General features: G+C 43.1%; 1 protein-coding gene across 3 annotated transcripts in view; it reads left to right on the forward strand.

Annotated features, from left to right (window-relative positions):
* The window catches only part of LOC124789971 (receptor-type tyrosine-protein phosphatase N2), a 444,282-nt gene that overhangs the window by 294,792 nt on the left and 133,864 nt on the right, over positions 1 to 15,626 (forward strand). For all 3 annotated transcript variants that reach the window (XM_047257507.1, XM_047257508.1, XM_047257509.1), the window contains one exon: positions 9,783 to 9,831. In XM_047257507.1, coding sequence (XP_047113463.1) covers positions 9,783 to 9,831 — 49 coding nt within the window. The remainder of the gene's footprint in view (positions 1 to 9,782; positions 9,832 to 15,626) is intronic.

The following is a 15,626-nucleotide window of genomic DNA, read 5'->3' on the forward strand; positions in this document are numbered from 1 at the left end:
ATATTATCCACAAATTCATCAAGGCACTATTGGTCCAGATTGTCCCACGCCTCAACGGCGATCCGGCGTAGATCCCTCAGAGTGGATGGTGGGTCACGTCGTCCATAAACAGCCAAATGGCTGGTTCAAATGGCTCTGAGCACTATGGGACTTAACATCTGAGGTCATCAGTCCCCTAGAACTTAGAACCACTTAAACCTAACTAACCTAAGGACATCACACACATCCATGCCCGAGGCAGGATTCGAACCTGCGACCGTAGCAGTCGCACGGTTCCGGAATGAAGCGCCTAGAACCGCTCGGCCACCACGGCCGGCCATAAACAGCCTTTTCAATCTATCCCAGGCATGTTGGATAGGGTTCATGTCTGGAGAACATGCTGGCCACTCTAGTCGAGCGATGTTATCCTGAAGGAAGTCATCCATAAGATGTGCACGATGGGGGCGCGAATTGTCGTCCATGAATACGAATGCCTCGCCATTATGCTGCAGATATGGTGGCACTATCGGTCGGAGGATGGCATTCACGTATTGTACAGCCGTTACGGCGCCTTCTGTGGCCACCAGCGGCGTACGTCGGCCCCACATAATGCCACCCCAAAACAGCAGGAAACCTCCACCTTGGTCCACTCGCTGGACAGTGTGTCTAAGGCGTTCAGCCTGACTGGGTTGTCTCCAAACACGTCTCCGACGAATGTCTGGTTGAATGCATATGCGACACTCATCTGTGAAGAGAACGTGATGCCAATCTTGAGCGGTCGAGTCGGCATCTTGTTGTGCCCATCTGTACCGCACTGCATGATGTCGTGGCTGCAAAGATGGACCTCACCATGGACGTTGGAAGTGAAGCTGCGCGTCATGCAGCCTATTGGGCACAGCTTGAGTCGTAACACGACGTCCTGTGGCTGCACGAAAAACATTATTCAACATGGTGGCGTTGCTGTCAGGGTTCCTCCGAGCCATAATCCGTAGGTAGCGGTCATCCACTGCAGTAGTAGCCCTTGGGCGGCCGAGCGAGGCATGTCATCGACAGTTCCTGTCTCTCTGTATCTCCTCCATGTCCGCGTGTTGAGAGCCCTTACTGGCACAAAGTAACAATGCCGTCGCGATCGAACCGTGCTATTGACCGTCTAGGCGTGGTTGAACTACAGATAACACGAGCTGCCTACCTCAGGTCCTGGTGGAATGACTGGAACTGATCGGCTGTCGGACCCTCCGGCTAATAGGTGCTGCTCATGCATAGTTGTGTACATCTTTGGGTGGGTTTAGTTACATCTTTGAACAGTCAAAGGGACTGTATCTGTGATACAATATCCACAGTCAACGTCTGTCTTCAGGCGTTCTGGGAACCAGGATGAGGCAAAACGTATTTCGATGTGTGTATGTCAGCTTCATGGTGAATTGCCCATCATCTCGCTAATGGTGATATGTATGTAATATTCCCATTTAAGTAAGACGCTGCGCGAAATTCGAAAATGTTTGTGCTGATAAATATGGGTTGCTATGAATTGTGTTTGCTGCATAAACACCCTATCTTGCTGAAAATGAAATTGAGCTAAGACACTGAATTTTTCTTTAGGCCTATCTCTATCCTCAGTCTCAAGAAAATCTAATTTATGTAAGAAGTTCACTTTCGATCTCAAGTCCGATAGAATGAAATATTCATAACATCCCTCATATATCCTAACCCGTTTGAGATATTGATACAATTTTTTGGTAAGTGATATCCTGGAAAGAGGAGACTATTTTGCTATATACTTGACATACAGAACTTTCTTCACTATGGCGACATAGCGGAAGATATGGTCTTTATTTTATTTTTTCAACCAGCAGTGTAAATTTTTAAGAATACTCAACAGCTATTGAAAAGATAATTTGCTAGAATGAAAATAGATGTGAAATTTCTTCTCTTATGTTACTGCACACCGAAACTCTAAGGTTTTCCATGAGCTATTGACCTTTCTGGTCGGCAATTCCTTATTTAGTGTGACACTGTTTCAGTATTACATTGTAGTAGGTACTGCAATGCGAGTTTGTCCAAGATATACTGTGTTCTGGCAAAAGAAACAAAATTAAACCTGTCAACAAGAGAAATGTAGCCGTTCTTCATAGCTGATGTTTCTTTGTCAAATGACAAATGGTTAACAATTCAGACAAAAATAGCTCGACAAATCTGTGGCTGCCGGCCGTTGTGGCAGAGCGGTTCTAGGCGCTTCAGGCTGGAAACGCGCGACTGCTACGGTCGCAGGTTGGAATCCTGCCTCGGGCATGGATGTGTGTGATGTCCTTAGGTTAGTTCGGTTTAAGTAGTTCTAAGTTCTAGGGGACTGATGACCTCAGATGTTAAGTCCCATAGTGCTCAGAGCCATTTGAACCATTTTTTGAAGTCTGTTGCTATTTCGGCAGAATTCCATAACCCCTTTGTATTTTTAATAGTGAGCGAGTGGAATTAAATTTACCCAAGGACTTTCTTCCTTTTCTTCATCTCAGGACTATGAAAATAATTCGCAGCAAATAGTGCACCTCCTATCCCCAGAGTGAAGTGGTGATTTTCTTCACCTTAATTTCTTTTGGTGTATCAAAGATAGATTCTATATATTAATAATTTATTTCAATCCCAGTGAGTAGTCTCAAACCGTTCATAAAGTAATGACTATCAGGTTTTTGTAACCTTGTTATCCACAGATACACAGGCATCAAATTTGTTGTTTCTAATAAAACAATGCAGCTTTTCGCTTCAGAGTAGAACTGACCCAATAACACCCTTTGGTAACTCTGATAATGCGAACGCATTGACGACTTGCAGAACCTTGCCAGCTGTCCGTCAAAGTCAGTATCACCGATAAATTGAAAGATAATTTGGTAAGAAGATACACTTTCTCAGTCTGTACAGGACAGTAATGGAAAGATGGTACACTGTTTGCTGTGCTTTTTTGATGTGTCGTATATAGCTGAGATGTTTCTGTCCCAACGTTCATTATTAAAGATACACAGTGTTGCCGGATTTCCCTGAAAGTGCAACAGAATTGGAAATTTATTTTTGTCTCAATTGTTAAAACATTCCTCATCTGGAGAGTAGTCATCAGTTTTTAGTAACGGCTACATTTCTTTTGTTGACGGTTCAATTTTGCTTCTTTTGTCAAAACACAGTATAATTTGGACAAACTCACCTTACAGTAGCTATTGGGACGTAATTCTGAAACAGTGCTTTTACAACATATAAAACCTGAATAGTTCTTATTCTTTGTAGAAGTCCAGAAGCAATTGTTTTTCTTCCGATGCACAAATCAACATTATACTTATTGCGGACATCCGATGGACTTTCCTTGTAGTTAGGCGTTTTGCATCTGCCTCTTCTTCTCTGACACAACTTATCAGTATATAACAGTATCATGGTGAACAACTTGGTCCTGAAAGCTACAAAAAAAGTCTACAGATTGGTGTCCTTTGAAATTACGAATACAGAAACAGTTCTAAGTAACGTTACATTACAAACCTAGATGTAAGAGCTAAAAATGTACCGTCTTTAGAATTGCTTGATGTACTACCTCAATTTCTTGGCTTATAACATCATCGTGATCTTCATCATAAGAATCACTGGAAGAGGCACCCAGGCAACTATGATCATTCTCTCCATGTGCTCCTTCTGCCACATGAGCTGGTACCACTCCTATCCATAAAATGCTGCAGGAATAATCTATATATACAATAAAAATAGGTGTATACATATGGATGTATGTACATATATGTTCCAAATCTCCTCCTAAACCACTGGATCGATTTCAACCAAACTTTGTACACATATCAATCCTTTTCTAGAAAGAACGAGATAGACTAAGAGAGGGGGGAGGAGAAAATGAAAAGAGAAAGAGGAGAGAAAGAGGTGGACAGAGGAAGAAGGAAGAGGAGGAGCTGAAGAGAAAGAGGGTGGAGGAAGAGATGGGTAGAGAGAGGAGCATAAGGAGATGGACAGAGGGGCGAGGACGAGATGGTCAGTGAGGGGGACAGGAGTAAAAGAACAAAAAGAGGGGTGAGTAGAAGATGGACAGAGAGAAGAGTGGGAGATGGACAGAGGGAGAGGGGAGTAGGAGAATGACGAAGGGAGAGGACTAGATGGAAAGAGAGAGGGTGGGAGAAGAGATGGACAGAGGGAGGGGCAAAAGGAGATGGACAGAGAGATTAGGAGGGGCAGATGGTCAAAGATGGAGAGGAAGATGCACGCAGAAAGAGAGAGGACAGTGAAGGTGGACCAAGAGAGGGGAGAGGAGGAGATGGGCAGAGAGAGGGGGGAGTAGATGGACAGTGAGGGGAGGGGAAGAGGTGGAAGGCAGATGGAGAGGGTTAGTAGGCAGGTGGAAGAGGGATAGGTTGTGAGGAGGGAGATGGAAGAGGTACAGAGCGTGAGGAGGCAGTTGGGACAGGGTGTGATGAAGTAGGTGGAAGAAAAGAGAAATAAATAGGAGAATGAAGATCAGCAAAGAGACTTAAATTTGTCCATTCGAATGTTCATTAGAGTATCGTGTAAAAATTTGAAGTAAATCGTGAAGTTAATTGGTCCAGTACTTTTAGAGATCTTTGGTAAAAAGTTAAACAACAACTTGTTTTTATATAGTAGTTTAGATAACATCGAATATTACAGAACATACTTCTGTCACCTTCATAAGTAAATCCCAGAATATGTTACAAACTTGAAGATGAAAAGTATGCGAACTTCCTTCTTCCTATTCGTAACTGAATGCCTCAAACCACTACGCCACGAACACACACACACACACACACAAACACACAACTTTCATCAACGGTATCTTTCGTCTCAGAATCTCCTGAAGGATTTTACCGCCGATGTATCATTAACTGGCATGTAATTATGAAGTATCACACCAAGAATGATGTGTCTGATAAAAACTTCAAAGTGCCGTTTTCTTGAAACGGCATGCTGTCTTAACACACAGGTAATAATACCCAAACGATTAATTACGACGAAACCCAACATGGCGTCTCCAGAATTCTTCATCTGTCGGCTACTATCGACTTTCATGGCCCCATCGAGCAACACTTCATTTTGACGTCACTTCCCAGTAAGCTAAGAGTGGCACTAGCTTCTCTCTACTGCTCTGAGTTCTTGTTTTTGTCGATGTGTTTCGGGCTTAAGATTGTGCCACATGGCTCATCGGCGGTAAAAGCCTTCAAGATATCCTAAGATTTGGTACTATTGTTAAAAGCTGTGTGAGTTCACCGTGGTGTAGTTGGCAGTTAAAAATAGCGAAACGAAAGCCGAAGTTTTAAATTTCACTTTCAAGAAATCGTTCACACACGAGAATCGTACAGACATAGCGTCATTTGACCATACGACAGACTCCCGTATGGACGACATAATAATGAGCATCCCTAGCGTAGAGAAACAACTGAAAGATTTGAAAGAAAATAATCACCAGATCTGGCTGGAATACCAATTCGATTTTACAAGATATCCTAAGATTTGGTACTATTGTTAAAAGCTGTGTGAGTTCACCGTGGTGTAGTTGGCAGTTAAAAATAGCGAAACGAAAGCCGAAGTTTTAAATTTCACTTTCAAGAAATCGTTCACACACGAGAATCGTACAGACATAGCGTCATTTGACCATACGACAGACTCCCGTATGGACGACATAATAATGAGCATCCCTAGCGTAGAGAAACAACTGAAAGATTTGAAAGAAAATAAATCACCAGACCTGGCTGGAATACCAATTCGATTTTACAAAGAGTACACTACGGCGTTGGCCCCTTACCTAACTTACATTTATCGCTAATCTCTAGCCCAGCACTAGTCGCAAGCGACTGGAAACAAGTGCAGGTGACTCCAGTGCATAAGTAGGTAAAAGAACGGACCCTCAAAATTAATGATCAGTCCCTAACCTCTGTTTGCTGCAGAATCCTTGAACAATTTCTCAGTTCGAATATAACAAACTTTCTTGAGCATGGTTTTTGAAAACATCGCTCGTGCGAATCTCAGCTTGCCCTTTTCTCACTTGATATACTGAGAACTAAGGATGAAGGGCAACAGGCAGATTCCATATTTCTAGATTTCCGGAAAGCATTTGACGCGGTGCCCCATTGCAGGCTGTTAACGAAGGTACGAGCATATGGAATAAGTTCACAGATATGTGAGTTGCTCGAAGACTTCTTGTCCTCGACGACGAGTGTTCATCAGAGAAAGGGTATCGTCAGGAGTGCGTCTGGGATGTGTGGTAGGACCGCTGTTTGCTCTGTGTAGATAAATGATTTGGGGGACAGGGTGGGCAGGAATCTGTGGTTGTTTGCTGATGATGCTGTGGTGTACGGTAAGGTATCGAAGGGTAGCGACTGTAGGAAGTTACAGGACGACTTAGACAAAATTTCCAGTTGGTGTGATTAATGGCAGCTAGCCCTAAATGTGGAAAAATTTAAGTTAACACGGATGCGTTGGAAGATCAAACCTGTAATGTTCAGATACAGTACTACTAGTATCCTGCTTGACATAGTCAAGTCGTTTAAATATGTGGGCGTAACGTTGCAAAGCGATATGAAATGAAATTAGCAGGTGAGAATTGTGGTAGCGAAGGCGAATGGTCGACTACGGTTTATTGGGAGAATTTTAGAAAAGAGTGGTTCATCTTTAAAGGACACCGCATATAGAACGCTGGTGCGACCTATTCTTGAGTACTGCTCGAGTGTTTGGGATCCGTAGCAGGTCGAACTGAAGGAAGACACCGAAGCAATTCAGAGGCAAGCTGCTAAATTTCTTACCGGTAGCTTCGAAAAACACGTAAGTGATACGAAATATGCTTCGGGAACTCAAATGGCAATCCCTGAATGGATTTTCGAGGAGCACTATTGAGAAAATTTAGAGATTCGGCATCTGAAGCTGAGTGCGAATGATTGTACTGCCGCCATCAAACATTGTGCGTAAGGACCACCAAGACAAGATTCGAAAAATAAGGGCTCATACGGAGTATGTACAGTCGTTTTTCCCTCGTTCTGTTTGCGAGTGGAACAGGAAAGGAAGTGACTACTAGTGGTACAGGGTACCCTCTGTCACGCACCGTAAATGCGGAAGATCTAGGTAGATGCAAATGTAGATGTAGAGATGGAGTTACTGAGTAGTAAGAAGTAGGTTAGCATCCTCTCTGGAGTTTATGGTGTAGAACAGCAGAGATTCAGGCATATGTGTGTGCAATGTATGTGACATCAATGTATGTGGGCAGGTAAAAAGCTAGTTTTCTATAAAAATAAAAGTTTTCTTGCGAATACCTAACGTGACAAATCTGTATCATTTTAAAAAAATATGTTTGCTAATCATAAATATCAACAGCTCAAAAAAAGTACGTCCATTCTACACAGAACTCCCAATATAGAACCGCTCCCATGGTTCAATAAATTGTCACAGTGCGACGTCACCTTCTATACTTGTAATCTGAAGCGTTACAAATCTGCGACATGTGGCAACTGTGAGAAAATGTTTCGCTCTTTGCAGATATAACAATGTATTATAAGCGTGAAATATTTGTTAACCTCGTCCATAGAGGTACATTGTTGACAGTGATGCATCCTTCTATGGTTTAAAATGGAACGTCAAAGTTTCATCTTCCCTTTCGCTACGTTTCCGCAACAGTACTCCACATCTGTGATTGCTGCTGCCTCATGTAACTATACACAGTCCTGTACGATCTTACATTGCTAAGAGGTATGCTACATCAGCGCTGTTTGAAACACATTTAGTGTCATGTCTTGCATTATAAAATTAGCTTACTTTGCATACTTCCATTCACTGATGCCATATGCTGTATTTTCTGGAGCAATTCCACACATAGACACAAAGTATTCATTGTACAGTAACATGATACGAGGATAATAGCTGAGGTCCATCCTCGGTCTTCGTGTAGGCAACCGTTTGGAACATTAAGCATACTAACAACAGCATCACAATACGTTTACTCTCTTTTGAAGTTTGTTATAAAGAATAAGACATAATTTGAAAATAATAATACAATTCAAAAAACTGGGAACAAAAATAGTCTCCACTATCTACAGTATAACCTTACTCTTGCACAGAAAGGAGCCAAGTATGCAGCAATAACAATATGTGACCACCTTCCTTGTAAATTAAAGATGCTCGCAGATAATTAAAGTTTTAGGAACAAATTGAAATAATTTCTACTTGACAACTCCTTCTACTGTATAGAAGAATTTCTGAATGGATAAAATGCCTGTGGTTGGTTTACAATTATAAAATTTAGTTGAAGATTAATTTTAAAACAGAGAATCCTGATATGGAGCTATGCATCACAGAAAAAATATCTTATTTGTAAACTTATACGTTCCACATCAAGGTAAGTTGTGGGTTGTGATCCACAGGACGTGCAAGAAGAAAGAAGACTAAAATAAACTCTGTCAAGTCTGCCAAACTGCCATCATTTTTTTTGCTGTGTATTTGAAGAATGTGTTTGACTCTAATCAAGTTAGTCCATTTTAATGACATGATAAAAATACCTGAAAACAGCTTCACATCCGAAACTGCGCAGTAATGAAAACAAAAGAACGGACATTTTCATCCTATCTAGTGGTATACAGTGTCACAGAATGTAGTCGTTCAGTCTATTCAACGTAGACAATCACGCCACATAGATTCCCGCCGGTCGCAAAACGCCTACGAATAAAAAGGCAAAGGTGAGGACTTAACGTCCCGTCGACATCGAGGTCATTGGAGACGAAGTACAAGCTCGGATTGTGTCAAGGACGCGGAAGGAAATCGGACGTACCCTTTTAAAGCTACCATCCCGGCATTTGCCCGGAGTGATTTGGGAAAATCACGGAAACCAAAATCTGGATAGTCGGTACGCGGATTTGAATCGTCGTCCTCCCAAATGGAAGTCCAATGTGAGGAACGAAAAGGAGTCTTACATCAGTTTTTTCTTCCGTTACCCCTTGACCCACGTTGGCGTGGAAAGGGGGGGGGGGGGAGGCAACTGGGTTGTCAGTGGTTACAATTCGCCGCACTTCAGTCAAACGACATTAAAAATTTTAAAGCAGTTTAAATTTTGTAAATGACGTTAAAAACAGCATGTTTGCAGAAAAGTAAAACACAAATGGTGAGTTGCGCTGGATAAAAGATAAAACACTGATTTGTTGGTCGTTTACAGTATTTACACAGAAATGAATGAAGTGATGAGCTTATGTAGATTGCCTGTGGGAATGGTATATAGGGGGGCTAGTGTTAAGTTTACAGGTAATATAGTACTTTCGTATATGTTGGGTCATGGAAGAGTACGGTGAGGAATTTCATAAGTTAATAGAGAATTCGCGTACTGGGGGGTAAGAGGACCCGAACAGCTAGGCCGGGCGTTTGGCGTTCCAGGATCCGCATGCTACATTTGCATTACAGAGGTTGAGTCAGGCTGGGGATTTATATGATTTATATATGATTGTGGAAAGGTGCAGTACCCATATTCGGCAACTTAGTAGTTTTTGTGTATTGTGGAGTTTCTGTTGAATACTTAGTGGGTGGGGTTTCCATGTTAATTGGCGTTATTCCAAAGTATCACATCAGTTTTTCAGGTATATTACAAAAAATCATGAAAAAGACTCACAAGATTTTAATTAAGACTAACGACCAGACGTACCTAACATTCTCGGGCAATGGCTGGCTGTACTGTAAATGAAAAGAATGAAATGCGGGGAGTGGCCAGTACTTTACGACGTCTCAGGTGCTGTGAAATGTCCGCGTCTCGTTTGTAATTGTGTTTTTTGCCCTTTGTGTTTCAGGAGGAGCAGCCCAAATTCAACCAACAAGATGGAGATTCTTTCGACACTGGTAAGAGACATCAGCGCCGCTCTGAAGTTCACGCACGAATCATTCATTCCTCAGTACACTAAGCATTGCCCCAGCAGCCGACGCATTGTTTCCACATCATCAATCAGTCGTGGAGGCCGAATGAAAGTACCGCCACAAACGACCGATACAAGTAATACATTGAGGTAGCAAAAGTCATGGGATACTTCCTAACATAACGTCCGACCTCCTTTTGATACATGTGACATGGACTCAACAAGTTGCTGCAAGTCCCCTGCAGAAATATTGAGCCATCTACAGCCGTCCACAGCTGCGAATGTGTTGCAGCCGCAGGATTTTGTGCACGAACTGGCCTCTGGATTATGCCCCATACATGTTCGATGAGATTCATGTCGGACGATCTGGGTGGCGAAATGATTTTCTCGAATTGTCCAGAATGTTATGACATAAAATTTCCAGCGTTGTTTGGAAACATGAAGTCCATGAATGGCTGTAAATGATCTCCAAGCAGACGAAAATAATAATTTCTAGTAAATGATCGGCTCGGATGGACGAGAGGACCGAGTCCATTCCATGTAAACGCAGCCCACATCATTACGGACCAACCACCGGATTGCACAGTGCCTTGTTGACAATTTGGGTGCATGATTCGTGGAGCCTCCGGCTCACTCGAACCCTACCATCAACTTTTATCAGCTGAAATCGGGACTCATCTGACCAAGCCAACGTTTTCCAGTCGAGTAGGGTCCAACAGATATTGTCACGACCCTAGGAGAGGCGCTGCAGGTGATGTCCTGCTGTTAGCAAAGATAATCGCGTCGATCACGTGCTGTCATAGCCCATTAACGCCAAATTTCGCCGCACTGTCCCAACGGGTACGTTCGTCGTATGTCCCACATCGATATTTGCGGCTATTTCACGCAATGTTGCTTGTCTGTTAGCACTGACAATTCTACGCAAAAGCCGCTGCTCTTGGTCGATAAGTGAAGGTCGTTGGCTACTGTGTTTCCGTGGTCAGAAGTAATGCCTGAATGGCTCTAGGCACTAGGGGATTTAACATCTGAGGTCATCAGTCCCCTAGACTTAGAACCACTTAAACCTAACTAACGTAAGGACATCACACACATCCATGCCTGAGACAGGATTCGAACCGGTGACTGTAGCAGCAGTGCAGTTCCGAACTGAAGCGCCTAGAACCGCTCGGCCACAGAAGCCGGCAGGTAATGCCTGAAGTTTGGTAGACTCGGCACACTCTTGATATTATGGATCTTAGAATACTGAATTCCCTAACGGTTTCCGAAATGGAATGGCCCATGTGTCTAGCACCAACTACCATTCCATGTTCAAAGTCTGTTTATTCCCGTCGTGCGGCCATAACCACGTCGGAAACCTTTTCAAGTGAATCACCTGGCTACAAATGACAGCTCCGCCAGTGCACTGTCTTTTTATACCTCGTGCACGCTATAATACCGCCATCCGTACATGTGCATATCGCTATCCTATGACTTTTTGTCAGAGTGTATGACCATCGTGGCATGATAATCTCATTTTCAGAGTTTGTTTTCTGACTCATTTGTAACGTAATAGTGTTCTTTTTATTCTTCTTGTGTACTAAATATTTCTGAAACTGTTATATGAAGTTTGTGCGTTTATCAACCTTGTTGTGTTGCGATGATCTATAGTCACGCAGGCCTTTACAGAATTCCTGTGGGGATAAGTTGTTCAAATGGTTCAAATGGCTCTGAGCACTATGGGACTTAACATCTGAGGTCATCAGTCCCCTAGAACTTGGAACTAGTTAAACCAAACTAACCTAAGGACGACACACACATCCATGCCCGAGGCAGGATTCGAACCTGCGACCGTAGCTGTCGTGCGGTTCCAGAATGGAGCGCCTAGAACCGCTCGGCCACTCCGGCCGGCGGCTAAGTTATCAATGGCTGCTTAATTAGTGCGTCACTGGCGAAAGACACAAATCTACTAGTGTTATCTTGAGTAACTGTGCGACAGCATCCAAGGGAAAAATTTGTGTGGTATGGGCAAGTGCATACCCGGGGGGAACGTCATACTAGTTTAATATTTCACGTCTCTAAACTGTTCCTCTACTGTACGGAGAGCATAATGCTGTAAACAGTGCTCATATCTTTCCGCATTTAGCGTTTTTTCAGCACAATAATGGGTCCACACACTATCCACGAGAAACACTCCTATCGTAACGCCACCACCTCCGTTCTTCATTGTTGGCACTACGGTTAATGAGGGCTAATGTTCTCCAGGCATTCGCCAAACCTAAAGCCTCCCATCGGATTTACACAGGGTATATCGTGATCCATCACATCAAATCGCTTGTTTCCAGTCATCCACTGTCCAGTGGCGTGGATCTTTGCACCACCGCAAGCATCGCTTAGCGTCCACGAAATGTGTGACTAACGAGGGGCTGGTAGACTATTCTTTTTAATTTTGTACTTACAGTCTTTGATCTAGCTGGACTGCAGGCAAAACTTTGCAGCTCCCGAGTGATTCCTTCCGCTGATTTAATGCAATTATCTTTAATCACCCTGCCCTATGCTTGACGCTCCCTGTCCATCAGTGCGTGAAGTCTGCGTGATCTTGGGTTAACTGTGTTTCTTCATGTTTCCACTTCACAATCACCTACAATCGACTTAGACAGCTTAAGGGTTGAAATGTCCCTGATGGATTTGTCACTCTGGTAACATACAATGATTAGCCCACTTTCGAAGTCACTCAGCTCGCTTGATCAACCCATTCTGCTGTTGCTACGTATCTACTGAAAACAGAATGCCTTCGCCCCCTCCCGATTTTATACTGGCGGGCAACCTCTCGTGATATTAATGGTCAATTTCACATTATATATGGGTTTCCGGACACTTTTGATCAGATAGTGTATATCAAATGCTTCCAGTTTCCCCTTCTCCGGGTTTCTGATGTTCCGCATTTTATTTCCATACAATGTGGAGCTTTAGACGTACACTTTCAGGAACCTTTTCTCAACTTCTATATCAATATGTGATATTTGTAGAGCACTCTTAATGAAGAAGGTTTTGTTTGTCTGTGCCAGTCTTCTTCGGATATCTTCCGTGATTCGGGCATCCGGCCTAACGCTTCTTCTAGAGTTAATGGAATGTAGTCGCATTGACTAAGGCGATGCTGAGAGACACTAAAAGTTGTAGATGAGTTTTGCTGTTGGGGAGAAAAAGTAGGGAGGTTGTAAAACACGGACCTGACAATAGAAAGAAAAGCATCACTGAAAAAGAAAAAATTGTTATCATCGAATATAAATTTCATGTGTTAGGAAATCTTATCTGAAGATATTTATCTGGAATGTTGTCTTGGACGGAAGTGAAACGTGGACGATAAAACAGTTCACAAAAAACGAATTGAAGCTTTTGAAATTTGGGGCTACAGAAGCATGCTGGAGGTTGGACGGGTAGATTTAGAACTAATGGGGAGCTACCGAATTGAATAGGGGAGAAAAGGAACTGAAAAACTTGGCTAAAGGAAGGGATCATTTGATAGAAACCGTGTTCAAATGGGTGTACTAGTAGGATGCCGTAGTTACGCAGAGAAGAAGCATCTTGCACAGAATAGATTAGCTTGGAAAACTGCACCAAACCAGTCTGGGACCTGAAGATCGCAGATTCGAATCCTGCCTCGGGCATGGATGTATGTGCCGTCCTTAGATTAGTTGATTAGTTACCGTGCGAGGTGGCGCAGTGGTTAGACACTGGACTCGCATTCGGGAGGACGGCGGTTCAATCCCGCGTCCGGCCATCCTGATTTAGGTTTCCCGTGATTTCCCTAAATCGCTCCAGGCAAATGCCGGGATGGTTCCTTTCAAAGGGCACGGCCGACTTCCTTCCCCGTCCTTCCCTAATCCGATGAGACCGACGACCTCGCTGTCTGGTCTCCTTCCCCAAAACAACCAACCAACCAACCTTAGATTAGTTAGGTTTAAGTAGTTGTAAGTCTAGGGGACTGATGACCTCAGGTGCTAAGTCCCATAGTGCTTAGAGCCATTTGAACCTGAAGATCACAACAATAACAGCAGTTACAGCTTTTCAAAAAGTGTTCTCCGAACAACACTGTCAAAAATTTACTGTGTACATGTACACATATTTTGATGTCGTCGGTTAGTTTAACTATACGTTACTGGACTCCCTGAGTCAGTTGACACACAGGGATCGACATGAAAAGTAGCTGCCCTTGTGCTGTTATTTCTGACGTTCTGCAGCCTTTCTATCGCTCATGACACGAAATGACGGTTTCGTGACGCCGAGAACTGAGGACGCAACTGATTTCGCATGTGTTCTGCTGACCTGTTTGCCGGCGTCAGATTAGATAGGCAGTCAAATGGGTGCGAGGAAAGTGGTTACCGGCACCTGTTAGGTCGCACGCCGAAGTGCGATGTTCAGTCGCAGGCCCTCGGCGATGACTTAAGTAATGACGAATTCCTTTCGGAAAAGCAAACATCGGGGTAGACAGAGTGAAGGTATCCTACTGGCAAAAACCGTCACATTTCAAGAGGGCTTATGCGATTACTTCAACTGCAGCAGCAGCCGCCATCCTTGAGCAACGAGATTAACAGACGACAATCGGTGTATCCTCCGCCAGGTTAGTACCTAGTTACGGACCCAGTCTCACGGCCGTTCAAATATGTGGGACTTCTTGTAAGACTGCAGTAGCACGATGATTCTGATAGGATGGGCTTACAATCAAAATCACTCCTTTTCTCTATCTGTGAAAATTATATTAGTAACATGTATCCACAGATAATACGGGGTGTTCAAAAAGTCTCTCCGCAGTGCCGTATGATTGTTAGCCGCGCGTGCCGTATGCCGCAGTGAATATACCGAAATGAAACTCAGTGAAATACAAGTTATTAATTTATTGAAAATTCATTTTTACTTACTAATTTTCACATTAAATGTTGAAAGTGTCCCCCCCTGTTGTTGAATACACAATTCAATTCGTCTAATCATGTTTCCAAACACAAGCTGTAACATTTCTTCTGTAACAGAAGCAGTAAAAGAGGATATTGCAGTTTTCAATCCATCGATGGATTTTGGACGGTTTTTATAGACAGTTGCTTTCGCTGCACCCCAGAAGAAAAAGTGAGGTGGTCTTAGGTCAGGCGATCGTGGAGGCTAAAGTCTTTGTGAAATTATGCGATCACCAGAAACAGCAAGCAGTGACATTGAAACGCGAGCTGTATGCGCGGTTGCACCATCTTGTTGAAAATAACAGTTCAGTATTTCACTTTACACAAGTTCTCCTATGATTGGGTACAGAATATCACTGCAGTATCGTTGTGCTTTTATTGTTTCGTTGAAAAATATGGGACCCACAATCCGACATCTAGAAATTGCAATCCAAACTCCTATTTTCACAGAATGAAGTGGTCACTTATGAATACACAATGGATTTGCAGTACTCCACATACGAGAATTTTGCGAGTTCATGTACCCGGATAAATGTAATCACGCCTCATCAACGAAAAACGTTTGATTAAGAATATCCCTTCCATTTTGTTGAACGGAATTTTTGAACCATTGACAATAATGCAGTCTCTTACCACGATCAGTATTTTTCAGTTCTTGCACGACTGTCACTTTGTATGGGAAAAGTTCTAATTTTTTCCTTACAGCTGTGTGGGCCGTTCCGACACTAACATCGATTTGAAGGGAAGGAACCCATGCAGGCGAACAGTCATATGGCACTGCGGAGAGACTTTTTCAACACCCCGGACAAGGGGTGGACAAAAATATGGAAACTTATCTCCACGGATAATACAGGGG

Source organism: Schistocerca piceifrons, chromosome 3 (genome assembly GCF_021461385.2).
Source record: "Schistocerca piceifrons isolate TAMUIC-IGC-003096 chromosome 3, iqSchPice1.1, whole genome shotgun sequence".
Lineage (NCBI taxonomy): Eukaryota > Metazoa > Arthropoda > Insecta > Orthoptera > Acrididae > Schistocerca > Schistocerca piceifrons.